This window comes from Brassica rapa, chromosome A01 (genome assembly GCF_000309985.2).
Source record: "Brassica rapa cultivar Chiifu-401-42 chromosome A01, CAAS_Brap_v3.01, whole genome shotgun sequence".
In the NCBI taxonomy this organism is placed as follows: Eukaryota; Viridiplantae; Streptophyta; class Magnoliopsida; order Brassicales; family Brassicaceae; genus Brassica; species Brassica rapa.
This window is the reverse complement of record NC_024795.2, coordinates 5,235,082-5,260,268: the sequence shown is the minus strand read 5'-3', so window position 1 is coordinate 5,260,268 and position 25,187 is coordinate 5,235,082. Positions and strand designations below refer to the sequence as shown.

The following is a 25,187-nucleotide window of genomic DNA, read 5'->3' as shown; positions in this document are numbered from 1 at the left end:
GAATGATACGGAAACATAACTGAGTGAGAAGAGAAACTGTTTCTCTTCTCTTAATGCAGAAAGAGAACATTTCTAGAGATGTCGTTGTAAGAAAGTGAGACAGAAGCAAATCATCATTTCATAAAATTTGGTAATAACAACAAAGCAGAAGACAACATTCAAAAGGAGAAAGGAAACAAACAAAAAAAAAGAGCAACAACCCCTTGAACTACAGAAACTACAGCCTTCCTCTTCTGGTTGACTTTGGGGATCTCTTTTGAGTAAAAAGATTCTTTAACCTTCTGCTCAAACTTTTACTATATAAAAATCTCTGACTAAACTCATTTACAGATGCAGTAAGAATAAAGCAAAAAGAGAAGATTTTGTTCTTTGTTTTAACCAAACTTTTTTAAAAAAGGACAAAGAAGAAGAAGAAGATACAACTGAATAGCTTTTCTTGCGGGTTTGGGGGAAGTCAGGTTGTAGAGAAGCTTGTCTTTTTGACCGAGTTTTGAGGAGGCAAAACTTCTAACTGTGTCCTCCACGTTGCCTTCAACTAACCTTCTTCTGGCTCTGAGTAATGGTACAATTATATATAAAAAGTTCTTCGTCTGTTGATCGTTTTTAAGTTCCAGACTGATTCAAGAAACTTAGACCCAACTGCCTCTTGATATGGTCTGGAATCAACTTGTTGACCAGCTCAGGTGAAGCTCCAGCTACCTCTTGTTTGAAGTTGAAGAGAGGTGGGAATGGCCGTCCGTTTGGTAAACGAGCATTTGGTTCTCTCAGCTCATCAAAGAACGGATGTGCACAAGCTTCAAGCTAACAGAAACAAAAAAAATACTATTTAGCATTTCAGTTTAGATTCTTAAGACACAAGAAGAGGTTCCAAGAGAAACAACAACACTCACCGCTGTGCATCTAAGACTTGGAGAGTACTGAAGCAGCCTTGATGCAAAATCAATTGCTTCTGGAGGCATCCTTTTGTGGAAAATCTTGTGCCAAGGATGTGCCTTTATCTGCGGGAACCTGAAGTCTGTGTAGTGTGGATTCATACAACGGATCTCTTCTCGAGTTGGTGTACCAAGAACCTGTTGCCAACAACCTTACACAGTGAGGATTTTTGTAGCCAATGAATGTAAATTTTGTAAAATGTTATTGTTAGAGACTCTTACTTTGATTATTTCAACGAGCTGGTCCACAGCATTTTCTCCAGGGAAGAGTGGCTGCACTCATAAGAACATGATATCATTTACAATGAGTCCGAAAAAGGGAAACAAAAGAAGGTGATTAGTGAAAAAAGTTGTTTACCTGACCAAGAAGAAGCTCAGCGAGAACACAACCAGCAGACCAGATATCAATGGAAGTGGTGTACTCAGTGGCACCAAATATGAGTTCAGGTGCACGGTAGAACCGCGAGCATATGTAAGAGATGTTAGCTTCACCTTTAACCTGAACCAATAGTAATTGACATCTGTAAATGACAGTATCAACATGAAACAAACAACACTACAAGTCGAAAGAGTTTATAAGTCTTACAAGCTGTTTAGCACTGCCAAAATCACAGATCTTGACTTGATGAGTAAGAGGATCAACCTGTACAAAAAAAAAAAACAGATTAGCAAATAAAAGAAAACAAGAGAAGAAAACACACAAGAGTTTAACACATACCAGAAGATTCTGAGGCTTTAGATCTCTGTGACAAACTCCAGCAACATTGTGAATGTAAGCAAGTCCTCTGAAGATCTGTCCCAACCAAAAAAAAAAAGATTTAATATCTATATCATTGTGATTGTGAAAGTTATGTTATTTACCTGGTACATATAGAGTTTAACATAAACAAGCGGCATCCTCTGGTTAGCAGTGCTGTAATGTTTCAGAACTCGGTACAAGCTCTCAGGGACATACTCCATAACCAGATTAAGGAACAGCTCGTCTTTACTCGTGGTCGAGAAGAAGCAATGCTTCAAACAAACAACATTAGGATGGTCCATCACACGCATCAGCTGAAGCTCCCGGTTCTTGTACCTCCTGTCTTGCAAAACCTTTTTTATCGCCACGGTTTCTCCAGTCTCCAGACACTTCGCCTGGAACACTATCCCGAAGGAGCCTGTTCCGACAACTCGCTCCGCCATGTAACTTATTGTCTGTTTAGGTTCTCCGTTTTTACCACCGATGGTGGTGGAGATTATGTGGCCAGTGACTTGGTCATGTCCATCAACTACAGCAGCCGGCATCTCCTGCAAGAAAGAAAAAAACATTGATTCCACTTAAGAATCCAAAAAAGAGGAATAATGCTTGTCTGAGAATCAAAAGAATAAAGAAGGAAACTTTAACTAGTCAAAGGAATTAGCCGTTACAGAAAAAATATATCTATATACTTTTTTTTGTCACGCGAGAAGTAAGGTTAAGCAAAGGAGAAACGCATATAACAAAAACAAAACAAAGAATAAAGCTAATTTCCAATTCTGGATCTAGTAATTAGAGTACAAGCTAGATCGATAGTCATGAATCATCCATCCACACATAAAGATGCTTAATTTACACATCTCAGGAGATAACAAATCACTCTTTTTTTTTCCTATTCAAGTAAAAAAAGCTAAAGAAGAGTTAGGTAGCTAAGCTAGTCCAGTAAGAAAAAAAACATTTCTTCTCAACAATAGAAAACACTTAAGCTCAGAGATCTCAAGGTAACACAAAAAAAGAAATAAACTTTTGACAAACCCAGAACTCGAAAACCATTCAACTTCAAGACAAAAATAACTATAGATTCCTTATCCGAAAAAAAAATCTGTAAGAACAAGATTCTCCGACCAAAGCTGTTTCAGCAAAGACCACTAACTAACAGGGTAAAAATTATGCAGACAAAACAAAAACAGGATCTTCCCTGAAAAACAAGAGAAAGAGGGAAACAAAAGTAGCTTACCCTATCGTCAGCCATGACGCACAGAGAAGAGAAGAGAGAGAGAGAGAGAGAGAGAGAGAGAAAGAAAGAATGGGGTTGAGAGAAACAAATGGATTTCAATTAGTTTGGTTGGTAATGATCAAATGTTGGAGAGAGAGAGATGAGAAGAAGAACAAGGCCATGTGAATCCAGCTCTATCTCTCTTTTATTTCTCTCTCTACACTTTCCGTTTTCTTCGCCATCTTCTTTCGTTTAAAAAATTTGTTTATTTGGGAAAGTTACATAAACACCCTCAAGGTTGCTGTCTAATTACGCAGACAAAGGACTATTCTCTTTGTGGAAATTTCGTGATCAACGACATCAATGTTGTTGTCGGTCAAATTTCGTTAGTTAAGTTCCAAACTCGTATTTATAACTATAAGACTTTAAATCACTATTTAATCGTAAAATTATCTTTAAAAATTATTGGCAACCCCTACGAAGAAACATGTCGAAATGTAATTGCAATAATCATGCATTTTACACAAAGTTGTATATATGTGTGCCAGATATGTCATACTATGTGTTCTAAAGCATCGATATGTACAAATAAATTCCAAGTTAACAAAAACCCGTAAGATAATAAATAAATACTGAAGTTAGAGCACGATGAACTGCAACAAGTTTTGACCATTTGGTGGGAAAACTTCTTTTTATACAGTTGATGCAAGAAAATACTAGCATTTATGTTTCGTTGGTCTTAGCTTTTTAATGTTTTCTAATTTTATAACTAAATTTTGGAGTTGTGATGTCTTTCATTATTGCGTAGCTTTACTTATTGTGTTTTGTTTTTTTCTTTATATTTGTTTCTGGAAATATCAATATAAAAGAAAACAATGATGAGAATGATAGCACTACTAGCATTTGCAGAAGACAACAACAAAATATTAATTTAATTTTCTTTTTGATCAATTATGCATGGGACATACATGCTTTTGGCGGTATAGATTTACATTACAAATTTATGTATTTTCTTTAGGCACAATAATTCATATGTTAATATATATATATATATATGTATATGTGTGTTATCCCATCCCAGCAACCAGTTTAAATGCTCGTATACATTCGGTTTTAGATGCATATCTCTGTATAATAACTTGTTAAGATGCTCATATGGGCTAGTTTACAAAAAAAAAAAAGATGCTCATATGGGTTCTTCTTAAACGTGAATGATCAACTTTGCAAAATAATGAATTTCTTGTGATGTTATAACTTCATATCAATTACTATATATTTTTAAAGAATCATAACTTACGTCTTTCGTTTCATTATTCTCAGTGTGACGAAAATATAGATACCTAACATACGATACTGTTGTATTTGTACGGAATAAACAAAAATCTCTCGATTCTGTTATACGATGCTGGTGCTGTTAGAAAAATGAATCGGAACAAAAGCAGTCTCACTTGATAAGCGTCTGGGTTGTTTTTAGTAGATAACATATTTTATATGAATAACGGAATGAACAATGTTTGGTTAAAAATGATTACTATGTTTTGTTTTAAAATCATAAATTATAAAGTTAATACTCTTATGTAGTTATGTATGCGAAAGCACGATAACGTGCACCATGTGACTTCTGGAGCCAAGGTAGAGGACGAAGAACTAATAATTTGCATAACATTTGACTATATGTAACTTAACGAATAATAAGATTAACTTCTGGAGCCAAGGTAGAGGCATAAATAAGTGTAATAATTTTTTTTAATGATAATTGACTCGAATGAAGAGTAACACAAAATCCTAAAATGAAGTTCCTTTTTTCTTAGCTAACAGATAACCGTTGGCAAAAGACAAGAAGAAAAAAAAAGTTAATAGTAACACTTTCGCAACCTCTTCAAGCTAGCATATTACTTGCCATTTCTTCAAGCATCCCAAGTTGTTTTCATAACATCTCCATAAATCTGAAGTTTTGTTTCTCCGTTAACCTCGCTTAAGTACTAGTTTTACATCATTTTAAAATTGTATTCCGAGTGAATATAACTTTTAGAATTTTATGAAATACGAAATGATAGGATTAGTAGGTGTTGAAACTCGGTGTATATAATAGATTATGAAAATGGTGAAGACAGAAGGATTTGACTGGTGGGTTGGCAGTCGGTGGAATGAAGATGGGGCTGGTCAAAGCTTCAAACTTATTTTAGTCAAACTTCTTACATCTCAGCACCAACCACTTTGCATCTCTGTAGCTTTTAATAGTATTAAAAACAGTGACGGTCTCTGCTATTATCGAGCGACGAGCGTGAAACCCTTGCAGTGAACTCGTCATTATCATGAGTAATTGAGTACTGACCATTGTTTCTCACAGTAAAAACATATAAGCCCGCAATGACTCGTTGATGACGGGCTTTTTAATATGGGTCCATATATTTTATACAACAGAAAAAAAGAATACAGGGCCGAGAATAGTCGTAGCACCAAATATTTTGCTGTTTGTGTTATGATGCCCCTTCAAATTATGTTGCAATCTTGAGGTTCTTCCATACAAACGCAATGAATGTTTTGCGGGTTCGGTGAAATCTACTGTGTTTTTTCTTTGGAAAACGGATATTTTCCCGAGTTGTTTTGGTATAGTTTTAACAATTCATAATCCACATGTTGCAGTGTAAATTGAGAGCCTGAAAAATAAACAATGGCATGATTGGCATCTCACAATTTCTTTATCTCGAGTAATAGGCTCATCGCTTTAGTAAACATGTTAAACGAGACCTAGTTAAATGGACATATGTATTTATAGGCCCAAGAGGTAACTAACTTCGTACATCTACCAGCCCAAACCCAACTAAGACTTCTCGGAGTTCACGGACTTTCTGACGTTAGCGTAAAACACGGTCCAATCATCCATATCCGTAATAAACACGATCCACAGCCACATTCGAGGTTAATTGTCAAATGTTTAGTAATTCAGCTGTCTATTTATTGGTTTACGATTGTTACGTCATTATGGAAACATGAGTTAATGTATTGTTGACCAATCACTACTTGTATCTTCTTAACTTATCAGATTTAAGGTGATATAACTACGTTATCATTTACATCATTATCGTACCAAATGGACCATCTAACTTCTTTTCTATACTATATTATAGTATGATACTATCTCCCTTGCTTATAATAAACTCTTGACGAGACCGACCATTGCATACATTGACCTACTAATCCACCGACTCTCTTCAACAACAGTTTCCGAAAATTTGACTTTCGTTTAAAAGAGACTAATTAATTAGATTTCTTAATTAAACCATTTATATAGTTGAATTAATTTACGTTCCTATTCGATAAGCAGTTTGGCGTATAAACACTTGCTAATTTCACGCTTATTGTTTTCTGTCAACACTATAGCTGGATTACGTAATTTCCGTGTGCTTTCCATGTAAAGACAACAACAAAACGTTTCATGTGGCAATCCAACGGCTGTGATTTAACTCACAGCTGTTCTGTTCAAAGTACGTGGGGCCCAAATACAGACCAGATAGAAAAGAAACTCGACACCACTTAAAATAAAGCGATCGTTAAAACTCTGACACGTGTAGAGAAAATCTAGTAACCATCGCTTTGAATTAACAGCCGCAAAAAACAACGATGTCAGCTCTGCGCCACGTGGATCATGTTGTGTGGTAGAAAATGATATGTTTACATGAATTAGTAAATCTACGATCTAGATTCGTCTCGAGACCCCCAACTTGACCCACTCATATAGCTGGTGCTAATTGTCTTTCCCTACGATTAATCAAAGTTTAAACATTGTTTTTTTTTTTGTAAACTAAGTTTAAACATCGTTGTCCCTGCGAATAGTTGATTTTTAATTCCATACGAGTAATTAACAACTAATAGGATTGGTAATACTATTGTTAACACAAAATACAAATTTAAATGATGCCATGGAAGATTGTTTTAAGCTTCTGGTTGCTATGAATCGACCAATTACATTGCGATTTAGATTTAACATCACTTTAAAAGCCTTTTAAGAACATGATTATTGGTGGTCCTTGCTCTTGGGTCCTTAATACACATATATTTGTATGTATCTATTATATATGCGTATATAATTGTGGGTTAATGACTTTACGAAAACCCAAACCGAAAGTTCCTTAATTATTGGTGGTCCTTGCTCTTGGGTCCTTAATACACATATATTTGTATGTATCTATTATATATGCATATATAAGTGCGGGCTAAGGACTTTACGGAAACCCAAACCGAAAGTTCCTTAATTATTGGTGGTCCTTTCGGTTTGGATTTCCGTAAAGTCCTTAACCCGCAATTATATACGCATATATAATAGATACATATAAATATATGTGTATTAAGGACCCAAGAGCAAGAACCACCAATAATCATGCTCTAATGTATGGTATAATAAATAATTAAAACAAAGTAATTGTAAAGAAAAAGAATGGATGTAAACCACTTGTATTATTTTATTGTTCAACATCAATTCATGTATTTGACAGTTCTATTTCATCACTCAACAATTTTGTTGCGTGATTGTTTGACATTAATGGTTCTAAAAATGAATATTAGTAGCGAAACATAGCTCTGATGATGACATTTTTGTTTGTTGGTTGAAAAATAAGATTTTGTTTACCAAGATAGTGACTTATGTTTCCGTATTGAAGTATTTGTAGCAAACAAGTGGTGGTATTCTGGTGAAGAAGCATGACACACAACATATCGAATAAGTACAGCAACTAATATCACACAAATTATAAACAACATTCTGAATAACTGGAGCAACTAATATCACAACAATTATAAACAAAGAATTAAAATAAGATTTTTTTAAAATACAGATTGTAATAATTAAACATTAACATAATTAAAAACTGGTTTTCCTTCACGAGAATGATGCTCTTACACTTACTCGAAAATGCTCATCGCGTCTAAAAAATTTCAACAGTATATTCGTCGGCTTTCAATAAAATAATTTAAAATGGCAAGTTGAGATTTTTTTCTTTTAAAACATGTAAATGTTACTCTTTGCTTTTTCTCTAAACTGAAACAAATTATTTCTTTTGGGAAATGATTAGTAATTATTGAGTAATGCATTAAAATCAAGACAATACAGTACTTTAAAAGAATCGTTAACATGCATAAACCCAAAACTAATTACAAAGCTATATAGATACAAGTCGATGTCGCAAGTAGCCAAAGACTTATAACAATTTTTCTCAAATTTTTTAATTAATATCTTTTGTCTTTATGTGAAACACTCATAAGTCATAAAAAAGCATATTCCCTAATATATACGGTAACGATGGAAACAGAGCCAATGCTATTTCTAGTGAACCCCTAAAAAACAGAGAGACAGAACATCTTCCTCTTCCTCTTCTTCTTCTTTCTTCAACACCTCAGAAACTCACAAACCGAATCAACAGGTGAGGAATTCGAAATCCAAGCGAGCCCCCAGACTCGCCTTGATTCTCGGTTTCTCCACCACCGACTCAAAATCTCGATCTGATTCTCCACATCAAAAAAAGGTTTAAACTTTCTCCATGGCGGAGCTAACGAAAGAAACATCCCTCCCCAAGGAGAGAAGCTCCCCCTCCCCGCAAGCCCTCATCCTCGGCCGCTACGAGATGGGCAAGCTCCTCGGCCACGGGACCTTCGCCAAGGTCTACCTCGCCCGCAACGTCAAGACAAACGAGAGCGTCGCCATCAAAGTCATCGACAAGGAGAAGATCCTCAAGGGCGGCCTCATCGCCCACATCAAGCGCGAGATCTCCATCCTCCGCCGCGTCCGCCACCCCAACATCGTCCAGCTCTTCGAGGTCATGGCCACCAAAGCCAAGATCTACTTCGTCATGGAGTACGTCCGCGGCGGCGAGCTCTTCAACAAAGTCGCCAAGGGGCGGCTCAAGGAGGAGGTCGCCCGCAAGTACTTCCAGCAGCTCATCTCCGCCGTCACCTTCTGCCACGCCCGCGGCGTCTTCCACCGCGACATCAAGCCGGAGAATCTCCTCCTCGACGAGAACGGGAACCTCAAAGTCTCCGACTTTGGGCTCAGCGCGGTCTCTGATCAGATTCGCCAAGACGGGCTTTTCCACACGTTCTGTGGGACCCCTGCTTACGTGGCGCCAGAGGTTTTAGCTAGGAAGGGTTACGACGCGGGTAAGGTTGATATCTGGTCTTGTGGTGTTGTGTTGTTTGTGTTGATGGCTGGTTACCTCCCTTTTCACGACCGTAACGTGATGGCTATGTACAAGAAGATTTACAAAGGGGAGTTTAGGTGTCCGAGGTGGTTCTCTCCGGAGCTCACGAGGTTGTGTTCTCGCCTCCTCGAGACCAATCCGGAGAAACGGTTTACGTTCCCTGAGATTATGGAGAACTCTTGGTTCAAGAAAGGGTTTAAGCATGTTAAGTTCTATGTTGAAGATGATAAGCTTTGTAACGTTGTTGATGACGATGACGATGAGTTGGAGACTGGTTCCGTTGAGTCTGATCGGTCTTCCACCGTGTCTGAATCGGACGTTGAGTTTTTCAAGCCCGCGAGGAGAGTTGGCGGGTTGCCTAGGCCTGCGAGTTTGAATGCTTTTGATATTATATCGTTCTCGCAAGGGTTTGATTTGTCTGGTCTGTTTGATGATGATGGGGAAGGGTCTAGGTTTGTCTCGGGAGCTCCGGTGTCGAAGATTATATCGAAGCTGGAGGAGATTGCTAAAGTTGTGAGCTTTACCGTGAGGAAGAAGGATTGTAGAGTGAGTCTTGAAGGGTCGAGACAAGGAGTGAAAGGTCCTTTGACTATTGCTGCGGAGATATTTGAGTTGACGCCGTCTTTGGTTGTTGTGGAAGTTAAGAAGAAAGGAGGGGATAGAACTGAGTATGAAGAGTTTTGTAACAAGGAGTTGAAACCGAAGTTGCAGAACTTGACAGCTGATGATGAAGTAGATGAGCCTGTGGCGGCTTCAGCGGTTGATGAAACCGCGTCTGGAGTGGCGAATTCTCCGCCGGTTTGTTTCTTGCCTTCTGACACTGAGTAGAAGATGAGATCATGAGGGGTTTTGTTAACCGAACTGATGAAACTGCTTAGGGTTGGTGGAATGTAGAACCGAAGTATGTAACATTTTATGTTTTACAGTTGGAGAGATCGTTAGAGACGGACTTTGAATTATGGTTTTACTAACCTGTTAGCAGTTTTTTTTTGTGTTCTTGTGTGTGTGTGGAAGAGTTTGTAAACAGTTTCGTATCAGATCTTTTAATATGTATAAAACAATGAAATCAAATAAAGAAACTTGTTTTTTTCCTTCTTAAAAATCCTCTTTAATATGTGTAAAAGATTTGTTCTGTTTTTTGGTTGTCATTTATTTGCTTAAAATGGGTAATGAAACAAGAAGAGAGCTAGAGAAGAACGTTATTGTTCTTTGTTTTTTTGTTGATCCTTGAAGACTTGAATGGTCGGAAACTGAGATAGTGAGTCTCAGGAGTTTTAACTATTTGTGGGTAAAGAAATTGACATGCACCATGTGAAGTGTTTTTGTCATTGTGCTAAAGCAAGTTGGTTTTGAGATGATGAAAGCAATTTGTCATGGACTTGGCTTTTTCTAGTAAATTATTATATCTGCATGATTTGATTTGACAATCACAGATACGAAAGAGTTTTGTTTTTGCGTGATGTGGCCAAGCTTGCTGGATTCTACATGTGAGGGTAAAGCATATATGTTTGTGATGCTGATTTGAATGATGCATTAATGATGCAATTTCTTTCGGAGCTTTTGTTCGAGTGTGATTATTGATAATCAGTCTAAATCTGTTTTATAATAAAACTTTTATTCTTTTTCTTCTATTATTTGAAGAAAATGGAATAAGGCAATACTATCAGCGATCATTATGTATATGGAAATGATGAACATAATAACTTGTTGGGGAAACAAGGAACAGGAGTTTTAATCTAAACTTAGAAAGCCAGAAGTTCATGTCTTCCTTTGTCTTTTCTTCATGTAAATAATGGTTCTTGCAAGTGGTGAGTCTGTGAGTCTGTGACCCAATTTATCAGAACCAACCACATGTTCCCATTAAAGCCATCTGGAAATGTCTTTTAAATTCGTATATAGAAGAAACTTTTAAATTGCAAAAACTCCACAAATGAAATTTTGTCAATTATACTACTATACTGTCTAAATAAACTATGAATGATTCAAAGAAATGATAACACCGACGTATAGGTAACTGATAAAATAAAACTAAAAAAAAAAAAATTTGATAAAAAAAAATTACATGATATGATAAAAAGACGAAGAGTTGTGAATAATCAGGGATAGGTATTGTTACACCATCTCAAATGGTTCATCTTTTTTGGATTTCGGCTCAAGTGATTTACACGACGATTGGTTCATTCCTCTCGCAATAGTCAAAAAGTATTCAAACTTGGGTCATGCAATATGATACGCTTTCGGACTAATCCACTCTGTATCACTAAGTGTGTTCCTCCCAGACCGACCGGATAACCAATAGGATTTATCAAAAAAAAAATTGAATTATACTCTAATAATACTCTATTTTATAGTGGAAAATAAAATTATGAACAAAGAAAAACAAAATTAAATTCACTTTTTACTCTATTATATAGTGAAAAATAGAATACAATTGTAGCACTTTTACTTCTATTTAAAATAGGCATGCAAATTTTACTCGTTATTCGAACTGGTACCCGAACCCGATCCAAAAATGCTAAACTGAAATCCAAATCAAAGTAGCAAAATTCCTAAACAGATATTGAGTTCGGAAAGATATCATATTTAAATCTGAACGGGTAATCCAAACCGAATAGATATATGAAGATAATCGACCATATATATTTAACCATATATTTCTAGTTCACTTCTTTCAGTTTGTTCAAATTATTTATATTAATGATACACATGACCCAAAATCAAATAATCATGTAATTACAGATAAATAGATTTGTTATTCACTTAAAATATATGTCAAGCCTCTTGTTTTATGCATTAACAAAAATTGCATTCCAATTTTCAAAACAACAACGAGATTAGTGTCTTTTTTATTTTAAAAGTTTTATCTTCAAACCTATTAATCGTCCAACTTATAAAAAAATTAGAAAATCAGTTAAGATAGTGGTAAAATTTGAAGTATAAAAAATTTCAGCAATTCAATTTTTTTTTTTCAAAATATAAATATTTGAACCAGGCCTAAAATAACCGAACCCAAATGAAAAATATCCAAACCCGATTCGATATGTAAAAATAATGAACAGATTCTAAACTCCAATACCAGAATAACCAAAAATCTGAAATATCCGATCTGAACTCAAACATGTAATCGAGAGTCCACGCCTAAATCCTAATCATGTTTTTGATATGATTACAAAGTGAATAATAGTTTTTATAGTTATAGAATGCAATTTCTCTTATATATATATATCTCTAATGTAAATAGCTTTGTTTTTTTTTAACTTTGGATGCAGAATCAACAAAAGGAATATTCGAATGTTACAAAGATTCAACAACAGCCAATCAATTTTTAAAAATAGTTCAACTTGGCAAAGAAAAACACAGTTAAAATCTTGACGTTTGTATTCATAACTTATTTGTATTCATATGATTAAGAAGATGCCGTCTTTTGAGGATTTACAGCTTTTGTTATTCCAGTATAAGACAAAAGCATAAAGACACATCTCATCTCTGCTTAGACCAAACTATTACACAAGACTATTTCTAAAACCTTAAAGAACTCATACTCCCACATCAACAAGTGGCTGATCTCTTTGGCTTCCCAGCTCCACCTCTAGCGGCTGCACACCCGAGAGACAACGCTCTTCTCTACCTCTTTCGCCACTCGTGCAACAAAACGTGTAATCTTTTCAGGGAGAGCAAGAACTCCGCCACTTGAACAGGTGTCAAAACCTCCACGATCGTCCTAATTGTATCTAGCCTCAGCTTTTCAGCCTCCGCCATTAGAACTGTCATGCCCTCTTCATGCTTATCTAAAGCTTCTTCAACGGCCTCGCCAACTTCAGCCAAATCCTTAGAGAAAACCTTGATAACCATTGGCATATCCGCAACATCCTATTGCAAATTCTCTCATTTATTTATTTTAGTAATCTGAGTATCCCGGACCTATGAAAGAATTTAGAGTAATCTCCAAATAGAGGTGCACACTACGGATGCACCCACTTTCTAGGTATTCTAAGCAAACAGTTCATATCCATATGCCATACGATAAGGTGTTGTATAGTGCTTTCAAACCCAAATTGATTAACAACCCAAAGATCATCATGTAAAGAAAAAGAAAATAAAAGAATGATGCAAATTCTTTGTTTTTAACAAGCAAATTCTTATACTTCTAATTTTTATCTTCTTTTTACAGGGTGACATGAACTTTTAGGAGTCTTAAAAAATTTAGTAAGACCATTGATTCTCGCAAGATGTAAGCTGCATCGCAGTAAGATCGCTAATGGAACCATCACCATCTTGTCCATCTTTGACGTTTTCATCCATGTTGAGGAGATGATGAGAAAGCTAGTGTCGGCATGGGATCCACAAAGAGCGTATATAACTCTAATGAAAGATGAAGGACGGCATTCCACCATATCAATAGAAGACCATTCTCTAGAGAAGAGTTTCACAATGGTGCAAAGTAGCTAGCAGCTTCGGTCTAAGAGCTCCGATCATTTTACGGTGTTTTTTTTTGGAAAGTCGTTGATGATTTTTTATGTAACTAAGTCGTTAATGGTTTTACCAACGAGTTTTCGAGTGTGATGATCGTCGGCGTTAGATCGTTGAAACATGATCGCTTCTATGAGATCAACTATGTGTTTATTAGGTTGTAAACTCATCCATTCGTAGTAACATTCTTTTCTAATTTTCTCAATCCCGCAACTCGAAATAGTATTACTCGCCATCTCTCTTCGTTGGTTACATTCGTGAGTTTTTTAAAAGTGTTATTACTCTTATATTACATTAGTGCATCATACACTTGAAACTAGATCTTATTATATAGGTGCGTTAAGTTAAAAATTGTAATTACAACAACATGCATGTACGGAGGGTACGTGGAATCAAGATACGATAGGCTTTTTGCGAAAACGTAGTTTAACCTTTTGTTAAATTGGATGTTTTCTCCCTTGGTTTGTGGATCTTTGCTTTCTGAAAGGAAACGGACAAAAGAGCACGGATGAATATAGTAATACTTACCTGACAATTTTATTTTCAAAAATAGATGCAAGTTATCTCTTCTTGTAGGAAAAGGGTCTACAAGTAATAAAAGTACAATATACAACATCAATACTAAACGATCTTATTTAACAGTTTCCGTTTAGGTAAATGACTCATTTACAATCGATATCCGGTTATAACAATAGATATTCAGTCTAATGTAAATCAGCAACTAGTAAATTCGTATATGTTTATCAAGTTATGCTAAATCTTGTTTTAGATGTAAGATTTCATATGTACAGAGTGAAGTTTATTTTTTTGACTAAGAGCGAAGCTTGAATGATAAGATTTACGGTGATCCATTTTGTTCTTAATCGAAATTACAAACACCTAGAAGCATACTAAACCATATATATTCAAATTATTTTATAATTAGTAATAACGTCAACGGTAAACACATAACAGATAACACTAGTGCTTTTTAAAATATCTAAATCCAATATAGAGCAATTTTAGATTGTATGGATATACTGTGGGACATGTCGTTTAAAGACGATTCCGACATCAGCACAGTTCATTGTTGAAAAGTTTTAATGGCTTTAGGACACCGCAAAAGAAAATGAATGCACGTGACTTTCAAGTTTCACCTAATTCATTTAACTTTACTGTCAGAGATTATCACAACACATAACCGTAAAATACAAAGCCCAACGGCATTTAATTTGATGGGCTTAAAACCAGCAATAACAATCCATGTCAAGCGAACAAAACGTTGATCATTAAAACTATTTTGTTATCGGGTTTGATTTAACATTCCGATTCAAATTTTCTAACTATATCGGATGCTGATCGTTAAAACTATTAGTAGTAGTTGTATTGGAATTGTTGATGATCAGAAGTTACTGCCAAGTGCCTAGAGGAATGCAATTTGTCTTTAATCCAAGCTTAGTGTTGACTCAAATTCTTAAACAAATGTATTATTCGTAACGTATATAATCATTCATGTGATCAGTTCAAAAAAGAGGTCACTAAAAGTCGATCTTACATTTATTAAAATGTTATGGATTGTATGGACACATAATTTAATAATTCATCTTGCTTTTCAAAGTGTAATAAAATAAGAGTGCACAGAGAGAGTATATGCGTGTAGGGCTGAGCTGTGAAAGACCTGTCCTCTCTCTCTAATAATTCTCTCTTTCACACTGTTGTTTTCTAACTTCTTGTCTTCATTTTACCCTTCGTCATCCTTCAAATCTCTCTCACTATCTGCCATTCTACTCAAATGTATGTTTCTCTGAAGCAATGAAGACGAAGAAGATGGCTCAGATCTACGCTCTTTTTGTTCTTCATTTTACCTTCTTGTTTTCTACTGGTCTCTCTCACTCTTATTCACTCGCTAGTTCCAACAGCGATCTTTCAGACAAAGAAGTCCATCTGATCCGACAGCGACAGCTTCTGTACTACCGCGACGACTTTGGCGACCGTGGCGAGAATGTTGTCGTCGACCCATCTCTCGTCTTCGAGAATCCACGTCTTCGAAGTGCTTACGTAGCTCTTCAAGCTTGGAAACAAGCCATTCTCTCTGATCCAAACAACTTCACCACCAACTGGATCGGCTCAGACGTCTGCAGTTACACCGGCGTTTACTGTGCTCCGGCGCCGGATAACCCACGGATCCGTACCGTCGCCGGGATAGATCTCAACCACGCTGACATTGCTGGATACTTGCCTCAAGAGCTTGGTTTGTTAACGGATCTTGCTCTGTTCCACGTTAACTCGAACCGGTTTTGTGGAACCGTACCGCATCGGTTTAACCGGCTTAAGCTTCTGTTCGAGTTAGATCTCAGCAATAACCGGTTCGCCGGTATATTTCCTGCGGTTATCCTCCAGTTACCGTCGTTGAAGTTTCTGGATCTACGGTTTAACGAGTTTGAAGGACCTGTACCAAGAGAGCTCTTCAGTAAAGATCTTGATGCGATTTTCATTAACCATAACCGGTTCCGGTTCGAGTTACCGGATAATCTTGGAGATTCACCGGTTTCCGTCATCGTCGTGGCGAATAATCAGTTCCACGGTTGTATTCCGACGAGTTTGGGCGATATGAAGAACTTGGAAGAGATCATCTTCATGAACAATGGGTTTAACTCTTGCTTGCCGTCGGAGATCGGACGGTTGAAAAACGTCACCGTGTTTGATTTTAGTTTCAACGAGCTGGTGGGGTCGTTGCCGGCGAGTACCGGCGGGATGGTTTCGTTGGAACAGTTAAATGTGGCGCATAATAGATTCTCCGGGAAGATTCCGGCGAGTATTTGTCAGTTGCCGAGACTGGAGAACTTTAATTTCAGCTACAATTTCTTCACCGGAGAGCCGCCGGTATGTATCGGTTTGCCTGGGGTTGATGATCGGCGTAACTGTATACCGGCGAGACCTGCGCAGAGATCTCCGGGGCAATGTGCGGCTTTCTTGTCTTTGCCGCCGGTGAATTGTGCATCGTTTGGATGTGGGCGATCAGTTACTCCTAGTCCTCGGCCACCGGTTGTAGTCCCGTCACCGCCGACAACACCATCTCCTGGTGGTTCACCTCCTTCACCTTCTATTTCGCCAGCTAGTCCTCCGATGATGGTGCCTCCGTCTCCGATTTCTCCAATTCCTGCTCCTGTTTCGCCGTCGAGTCCTCCAAGCATTGGTCCGTCTCCGCCGTCAACTCCACCGTCACCGCCTGGTTCTCCTAGTCCTCCTGGTGTAGTTCCATTTCCTCCTCCGTCTCCGGTTTACTCTCCTCCCTCACCACCACCATCGACAGGTCACTCCCCGCCATCACCCTCGCCGCCGACTAAGTTTTCTCCTCCATCACCACCGCCGTCCGCAGGTCACCCTCCTCCATCACCACCGCCGTCGACGGGTCCTTCTCCCCCACCATCACCACCGTCGACGGGTTACTCTCCCCCACCACCACCGCCGTCGACGGGTTACTCTCCCCCACCACCACCGCCGTCGACGGGTTACTCTCCCCCACCACCACCACCGTCGACGGGTTACTCTCCTCCATCACCACCACCACCGTCGACTGGTTACTCTCCTCCATCACCTCCACCGTCGGCAGGTCACTGTCCACCATCACCCGCGCCACCAACATATTCTCCTTCACCACCACCTCCGCCGCCGACATACTACCCACCGCAGCCACCACAACCATCTCCCTCACAGCCACCTCAATTTTCACCACCACCAACCCCTTACTATTACAGCTCACCCCCTCCGCCGCCACATTACTGGTTACCTCCACCACCGCACTCACCACCACCACCGGTTTATCACTATCCATCCCCACCACCTCCACCAACGCCAGTATATTCCCCTCCGCCACCTTGCATAGATCACTCACCACCTCCACCTCCGCCTCCGACCGTACATTACAGTCCTCCGCCATCCCCTGTTTACTACAACTCACCTCCACCACCACCGTCCGTTCACTACAGTCCGCCGCCATCTTCGCCACCTCCTCCGGTGATTCACCATAGCCCACCACCGCCACCTCCTGGTTACGAAGGACCACTACCGCCTATTCCCGGAGTATCATACGCTTCTCCTCCACCGCCTCCCTACTATTGATTATTTTCAGGCTTTTCTCGCATGGGTTCCATCAGTTATGCCAAAACCCAAAACCGAAACGTTGTCGTCTCACATCGAAGGATACGGAGTCGTTTATACCATTTATTCCAGAGGTGTGTGTGGTGGACTGGTGAAAGATATATATTCGCGAGGAGGAAAATTATCTAAGATAAATTAGGAGTTGCGGGGAAAAAGAATATGTATAAGAGAAATTATTAAAAAAATGGAGCAACTCATCTTTATGCTCCTTATATCTTTCATTAGTCTTGTTTAGCTTATATAATAAAAATCATTGTTGCTTAAACTGTTTTGTATTTTTGTCTTATAAATTAAACTATCTTTTTGAAATTTCTTTTTCATATGAGTATTTTTAATAGAAATTCTCACTCCTATTAATCAGTATATCTTAACTACATTAAACTGGTATGTGATTGAATTCGCTCTAAAGTGATAAACCAAGTAGGGCTAATGTATGTGCACTTGCACCTCCTGACTACTTACATAGTGATATTATTTCTGTTGGTATATGGATAGTTCCAAGATAGTTCTAACACCAATTTTAGTTCAGCTCTATTTTTTATTTTGTAACGGAAGAATTTTAAATTACAGATGATATTTTGTTATAGTATTTTCATTGAGAACCCATGTTTATTTATGATAAATTTTATGTTTTTCATTTTATAAAAAATGCTATTTTTACTTTAAATATCGAAAAATAACACTACATCTTTCCTTTTGTCTTTCTTCAATGCATCTTCTATCTTAACTCAATTAACACCATCTTTCTATATTAACTTAAATTCGATTATTTTTATAAGTAATTTAGAGGATCTATAGTTACGTTGTCTATTAGATCTAATCTTCAGATTTTTGAAAACTAACCAATCTAGATTTGCAAGAACCATTCTACATAAGTTCAAAAAAAAAAAAAAGAACCATTCTACATATTATTTGAGGCTACGATTCAGATTTCATTTGAATATCCAAAGAGAAAATTTATTCATGGACTCCATTTCAATTTAGAGACTAAACTAAACACTTCTATAGATTTATTCATGAACTTTTATAAATTCGCCTTTTTGTACCTCTGAACTTCGTACATTGGACTAATTTTAATATTGATGAAGAAATTAAAAAATTTCTACACATTAAATTTTAATATTGCATATAGTTTAAAAATTAGATTCTTAAAATTTTGTTTTAGTAAAAAAAATTTATATTTAATATAACCTTTCAAACTTATTTTAATATACTATCTTACTTATATGTAAGTATATTTACTAATTTATAAAACTATCATAATTATATATCTTTACAAAGAATTTTCAAAATTAGTTTTTGTGGTCCAACTATGTGTCCAATCTTTTTATTTACTTTTTAAAACATTATTATATCGATCGGACTTATAATAATCTTATTGCCAACTGTCCAGTCTAAACCGTTTTATCGCCACGTGGTAAATTTACCGTGACCAGTACGTTTTGTTTGTCAATTTCATCTATCCTATAATTTCCGGATGTTACCGCCATACGTTTGATATAGGAGCAATGTAACTTATTACACCACACGTGTATGGGTACTGACTACAGAGTATCTACTTATCACCCTCTAATCTACGTATTAAAATACTTTAGTAAATACGAGAACAAAATAGGAATTCAAAAACGAAGATTTTATATTATATAATGCCAAGATTAGTATAGTCTTGTTGTTATTATCCTCTACTACATATTTGATAACGTCCGACCTACAAAGTTTACCCTCCGGAAAATTCTCCACCGGAATCATCACCACAAGCTTCAAGAAGGCGACGTTCTCTCTGTCTGCCCCACTCATGCATCGACAAATGAAGTTTCTTCCCGGCAAGTAGAAAGTCCGCCGCTTGAACCGCCGTTAAGATCTCAACGATTTTAGTTAAAGTGGTTAACCTCAGCTTATCCGCTTCAGCTAACATACGAGCGATTTCGTCCTCGTATTTATCAAGCGCACGCTCCACCTCCACGTCGGCTTCTCCGATCCTTTCTTTGTGGAACGCCGCGACGGCGATAGGCATATCCGCCGTGTCTTCTTGTAAAGTCGCCGATTGCTTAGTCAGCATGTTCTCTTCTTGCACCGTTTTCATATGTAGCTCGTTGATCTTGAATAATTGCTCAGCCGTTAGATCACTCATCGACTCGCCTGCTCCGTCTACCCTGCCAGGTGTCTCACCCAGAGCCATGCTTAGACCTACGGATGCCCAATTTATCAAAACAACCTTTGCTGTGATATTAATTAGGGGATAGTTGTGTAAGAAAGGAGAACAGTGTAACTGTGTAAGATAGTTGGCTATTATGACGCCGACATAATTACGACACGCATCGATTAACAACTAGAAACCTAGAAACGTGTTCCGGCTTGGTTTAGGAGCAGATTGTCTTTGAAAAGTAAACAGTTAAAACATTGTAACCCTTATTGAAAGATAATACCACGTAGGAGTGAAAATTTACCTACTCATCCATCTTTATTTCATTGGCGAACATTTCACTTGAGTCATTGTAACTGCTATCTATGGTTTAGTATATAAAAAATCCAAAACAAAGTTACTCGTCAAAATAATATTTTAAAAAGAAAAATTAATGTAAAACTCACATTTATTTCAGAAGGAACAAATAGAAATGAGTTGAAAATACTCTAAAACAAATACACCAATAATAATATTAATATATCAATTTTTATCTTAAATTATATAAACAATGTTATACGAGATATATAATAAATAAGATGTAAATCAAACTCAAGTTTTGATGGTTTATCGTATTTTATTATATTTAATCACCAGTGCGCGCATCCATTAAACGTATTTTCTAGATTTTTTCTTGTCGAACTAGTGACAGCGCTGAACTTCAAACTAGATCATATATAGTCTTTATCTTTTAAAATGCAATTTCAGACTATAAAATTCAAAATAAAAATGTTCCACTTCCTTGAATTGTAGACAGTTTTTGGTTGAATCCAAGGAAGTAAACAGTTTCATTTGAAATATAAAACAAGACCATCCTACAATATTTTTCAGACTACACTCCCAACTATACATCATAGTCCCTATCCGACTCACCAATCTTCAATCAGAAAATTAAGAGAATATTAGCATTTATGAAACCCTAAAACATATCATTTAATTAGTAAATGTCTTCTTTTCGTAAACAAGATAGACATGCGTATAACCTTACCGCCGATGTTGTCACGGAAGAAGTTGGTAAGACGGAGCTCGGTTTGAGACCCACACATAGCGTATACGAGTCGTATAAACGAAGAAGGACGACAACCTCCCATCCAAAGAAGTGCGTTTTCAAGACAAGTGTTCCATGTCGGAGCAAAATAGTTTGAGCTATATCGACGAGAATGTTCTGATCGTTTTCGCGCATAGTCTTTAAAATCTTCAATCACTGACTGTATCAATTCTCGAAGCGCGCCATCGTTTTTCTCACCGTTAGCTAACGCTCGTTTAAGGTCCGTCATGCGTTTGGCTTGTAAACTCATCCACTCATCATAACATTCTTGTTGAACTTCTTCTATGTTTGATGATCCTCGGATTCTCCATTAGTTTTTTTTTTTAACTCCTTGGGGGATTTTGTATTCTGTATGTTTTGTATTCGTGGGGTTTTAATATATAGTGCCAGATTAGGCACCAGTACGAAGTCTACAATTTAATTTGTTAATATATTACTTTTAACGTATATGTGTGTTTAGAGGATGTTAGAAGAAAATGCGTGGTTTGAGGGTGTGAGCAAACAAGTAGCGCATGGATACATTTTATGTTGAGACACGGTTACGGAGGATTTGGCGTTTTCGCAAATAAAGAAATATATTTTTGGCACTATTATAGGTCGTTTTGAAATTGGTTTATATATTTTACAGTTTGTTTTCTTACACGAAATTAATATTTGGCTGTATGCAGGACCGTCTCAAATTATATTAAGGCTCTGCTAAAAAAATATTAACTATATATTTAATAATATAGTGAAATAATTTTAAAAGTTAGTAGTTTTATTTCTGTATATTTGAGGTTTTTCTTTTAATTATAAACTATAAATTTAAGAATATATTAAAAAAATTGGATTTTTAAACCAAATTTATCTATTTATTTTGAATTTTTTTTAATGTTTTTTCACTTTTAGATTTGGACTAGTACACTAAAAGATGGCCCTAGTTGTATGTTTTTCTGTCGCTGCTTGCAAGTGGTCATAACTGTAGGCGGCAGGCGGAAAAGAGTAAGCATCTTCCTCTAAGTTACCAAAAGTCTATCTTTCAGTTGGTGGAAATAGAAGAAGGACAAGAAAATAGCGACAAATATTAATTCAGATTTCCAATTCAGAAGATACAAGAAGGGGCTTTACCTACCGTAATGAAAAATAGTTTAGCTCATTGAGAGGATTTATTTAATTTGTTATATCATTGAATGAGATAACTTTGTCCATCAAAATAATTACGGATATATAAACGAACTAGTGTTTTTCTGCACCATACTCAAAAAATTATATTCAAAATTAAATTATATTTTAAAATAAAATTTGTTAATTTTAGTTTTTATTATTTTCTTAGCAATATTTTAATTTGATTTTTGATATAGTTAAACATAACAATTAAGAAAACACATAATTTTGTTTAATTTTTTTTTGATGAAATATCAAATTTATTGATCAAACTAGCACATTTACAAATAGTTGGAGTATGTGATTTAAACTACTAGGAAAGAATTAAAGAACAAATAGTCTTTTCCAAACTAAGTTTAATTGATTTCAAACCATCTTCTCATCAGCTCATTCGACGGATGATCACAGTCGTAGCAAAGAGATGATATACTGTTCCTAACTTGCTTGTTAATATTTCGAGAGATCTTAGCCGTTGTGATCCATATACCTCCATGCCTTCTTGAATTTTGCTCTCTCCAGATAGAGTAGATAACCGTCTGAAACATCATCTTTGGTAGCACAGAGTTCAGACGACTCCGACCAGGTTGCTGTAACGACACTACGGTATCAGTCCAGTCTGGAAATATTAGGCTGCCAAGCAGCTTTCTTGTGATTTGCATTCAGAAAGTAAACGAGTAGGGACATGCAAAAAATAGATGATCCTTTATTTCATTCTTCTCTCCACACAGCATACAACATTGCTCTATGTCCCAAGTACTCATTCGATCTCCTGTAGAGAGACGATCTCTGAATGCAAGCCAAACCATGAAAGCATGGCAAGGTACAGCCTGCGGGAACCAAGTAATCTTCTTCCAATTGACCACACATCTTTTATCTTCAAGTAATTCAAGGTCTTAGCTGAAGAGAGCCTTAAACTCATCTTGATCAGCATGCCAGAGGACTATATTCTCAAGCAAAAAAAAAATTTATTTAAGAATAAATATGTAAATATTTAAATTATAATATTGGATTGATTTTTTTACCTATTTCTTTTGGTTAAATATATTGAATTAAATTGCCTAAAACTAAGAGGAAATTTTATTAGAAATAAAAAAAAATCTAAAATTATGAAAAGGTAAAACTAAATATTTTCTGAGAAACGCAAAATTTTAAATTATAAATTTCTAATCTTAATACCATCAATTTCTTTTGACATCTACAAACAAATTTTGAAAACAAATTAGTAATAAGATATTGCACAGTTATCAAATAATAGAATTAAATAATATTTTTGAAATTTTGTAAATTTTTTATTATATTTCTATTTCTATCATTATATTGTTTTAATGTTATATTTTAATAAATTTATTTTAATAATGATATATGAATTATCACCATATTTATAAATCTTAAGAAATATAAATCGTAATTAAAAGCAAATGTTTAAATCACAATTAGCTCCAGGCCATATCATAAGTTGTAGCAATTCATGTCATTTAAAAATAAAAATGAATATTATTATGACGTGTAAGTAAACTTAAAAAACATATTCTCCAATAATGCTTAGGCAATGTGTTGAAATCAGACTCGGACGCATAGTCAAACTAATAAACCTAGTCACCTGATATGTAATCTTGTTTAAGGTTTTAAAAAACCATTATTTAAAAATTTGGAATCTAGCTACTGGTTGAACTACTAGTTGATCCAATACGTAACTTTTACTTATTTTTTTATTTTTTTTTTAAATTACTCTATTAATATCTGTTTTGTATTCTAAATAAGAACTTAGGTTTTCAATTTTTACTATCGTCTTCCTCTACTGTCGAGACATGTCCTTTGACTTTTATGTTCTTAGTTTCTTTTATCATGAGTCTTACGACACTGTTTTTGTAGTTTTGATTTTATTTGTGATTTTTAAATTTTGATGAGAATTTTATTATGCTACATGAAGAAAATAAAATAGAATGATGATAGATAAAATCAAAAATAGTTGATATTATTTGGTATTAGTGTATTTTACTTTCGACAATCTGTTATAGTTTGATATTTTACTTTTAGTATATTTGGATTTAAAATTTAGTTTATTATTCACATTAAAGATTTAAATACTTATATATTTTAAATCTTGATTTTTATATTATATGTCATCTTCTACCTTGTTACAAAAATTGTTAACTAGCTAAATTATTTTGATGTTTTGCATGTAAAATAAAAGTTTATATATAAAATAAATTTAAGTATTTTTCTTGATATCTATTTTTTAAAATAACATTATATTTTTAATAGCTAATATATTATTATATAATAAAAATCCATAGGTTGTCCGCGATCGAACCAATAATTTATTGCTTTGGAAAATTGTCATTCAGTGTCTAGGTTAGGTTTTAAAAACGTTGTTTTTAGGAGATGCCAATGATATTCAGCAAAATAGGGCATGTGTATACTTCTATAATCTTAATATCTCAATTTCTTTTTAATATCTACAAATATTTTTTGAAGATTTTTTAAGTAATAAGAAATTGTACACTTATCAAACAATAGAATTAAATAATATTTTGAAAATATGTGAAATTTTATTATGTTTCTATTTTCTATTATTATGTTATTTTGATGATATTTCTGAATAAATTTAATTTAGTGATGATGTATGTGTTATTACATATTTTTAAAAGATTAGAATAATATAAATTAAATTAAATGAAAATATTTTTGTCACAATTAATTTTAAGTATGTCGTATTTTATATAATTCACGTCATTTTAAAAAAATATAAATTGATATATAACCGACACATAAGTAAACTTAAGACAATAATTCTCAAGTAATATTTAAGAGATTAATATACTTAAACTTATCCTAAGAGTAATTTCTGCGATTTCAGAAGTAGTTGCATTACTCAGAGATCAAATTCACATGTACTTATATCACACAATAAAATATATGTTTCAGATTTAGATATTTTGAATAGTATAAAGCAATAAATAGCAAGAGATAAAAGAAAACAACGGATTAAACATATTGTGAAATAATTAAAAAATGTGCTAGATCCAGAAAAATTAAACATGTAATTCAGAACTGCAATCAATAGAACACTAAAGGTATGGTTACGAACAATCTTAGAACTTGAGTCACTACAGTAAGTCAATT

At 35.5% G+C, this 25,187-nt stretch overlaps 5 protein-coding genes across 7 annotated transcripts; 2 read left to right on the top strand and 3 right to left on the bottom strand.

Annotated features, from left to right (window-relative positions):
* Positions 1-269: 269 nt before the first annotated feature.
* LOC103856756 (shaggy-related protein kinase eta) lies at positions 270-3,162 on the bottom strand. 2 transcript variants are annotated; one of them, XM_009133885.3, is made up of 8 exons: positions 2,906-3,162; positions 1,794-2,219; positions 1,651-1,725; positions 1,519-1,575; positions 1,291-1,431; positions 1,155-1,205; positions 891-1,070; positions 312-801 (listed from the first exon to the last, which is right to left on the bottom strand). In XM_009133885.3, exons 1-8 carry the CDS (start codon positions 2,918-2,920, stop codon positions 604-606), a joined length of 1,143 nt encoding a protein of 380 aa, XP_009132133.1. In that variant the 5' UTR covers positions 2,921-3,162; the 3' UTR covers positions 312-603. The 2 variants fall into 2 exon arrangements, with proteins under 2 accessions (XP_033129340.1, XP_009132133.1); XM_033273449.1 differs by having other exon boundaries at positions 270-801; positions 1,519-1,725.
* Positions 3,163-8,165: 5,003 nt separating this feature from the next.
* Positions 8,166-10,171, top strand: LOC103856745 (CBL-interacting serine/threonine-protein kinase 12). Its single transcript, XM_009133874.2, has one exon. The coding sequence runs from the start codon at positions 8,422-8,424 to the stop codon at positions 9,904-9,906; it is 1,485 nt and encodes a 494-aa protein (XP_009132122.1). The 5' UTR covers positions 8,166-8,421; the 3' UTR covers positions 9,907-10,171.
* On the bottom strand, positions 9,958-14,810 carry LOC103856734 (protein DOG1-like 3). Its single transcript, XM_033273893.1, is given in 4 exon segments — positions 9,958-13,403; positions 13,406-13,472; positions 13,475-13,526; positions 13,528-14,810. Coding segments are annotated over 4 exon segments (498 nt in total). The 5' UTR covers positions 13,785-14,810; the 3' UTR covers positions 9,958-13,281.
* A 279-nt stretch (positions 14,811-15,089) lies between these two features.
* LOC103856725 (leucine-rich repeat extensin-like protein 5) lies at positions 15,090-18,001 on the top strand. Of its 2 annotated transcripts, XM_033273152.1 has the most exons (2): positions 15,090-16,942; positions 17,009-18,001. In XM_033273152.1, exons 1-2 carry the CDS (start codon positions 15,340-15,342, stop codon positions 17,647-17,649), a joined length of 2,244 nt encoding a protein of 747 aa, XP_033129043.1. In that variant the 5' UTR covers positions 15,090-15,339; the 3' UTR covers positions 17,650-18,001. The 2 variants fall into 2 exon arrangements, with proteins under 2 accessions (XP_033129043.1, XP_033129042.1); XM_033273151.1 differs by having other exon boundaries at positions 15,090-18,001.
* Positions 18,002-19,302: 1,301 nt separating this feature from the next.
* On the bottom strand, positions 19,303-22,454 carry LOC103856711 (protein DOG1-like 1). The gene is made up of 2 exons (XM_009133834.3): positions 20,859-22,454; positions 19,303-19,875 (listed from the first exon to the last, which is right to left on the bottom strand). Exons 1-2 carry the CDS (start codon positions 21,166-21,168, stop codon positions 19,406-19,408), a joined length of 780 nt encoding a protein of 259 aa, XP_009132082.1. The 5' UTR covers positions 21,169-22,454; the 3' UTR covers positions 19,303-19,405.
* Between the last annotated feature and the right edge of the window lie 2,733 nt (positions 22,455-25,187).

Bases quoted from the DNA above. Each gene is read 5' to 3' on its own strand.
- LOC103856756 (XM_033273449.1), bottom strand. The intron at 1,432-1,518 runs GTAAGACTTATA...CTATTGGTTCAG, and splicing joins TTGGCAGTGCTAAACAGCTT to GTTAAAGGTGAAGCTAACAT. The intron at 1,206-1,290 runs GTAAACAACTTT...TTATGAGTGCAG, and splicing joins CTGAGCTTCTTCTTGGTCAG to CCACTCTTCCCTGGAGAAAA.
- LOC103856745 (XM_009133874.2), top strand. From the start codon at position 8,422: ATGGCGGAGCTAACGAAAGAAACATCCCTCCCCAAGGAGAGAAGCTCC.
- LOC103856725 (XM_033273151.1), top strand. From the start codon at position 15,340: ATGAAGACGAAGAAGATGGCTCAGATCTACGCTCTTTTTGTTCTTCAT.
- LOC103856711 (XM_009133834.3), bottom strand. From the start codon at position 21,168: ATGAGTTTACAAGCCAAACGCATGACGGACCTTAAACGAGCGTTAGCT. The intron at 19,876-20,858 runs GTAAGGTTATAC...GGGCATCCGTAG, and splicing joins CTTCCGTGACAACATCGGCG to GTCTAAGCATGGCTCTGGGT.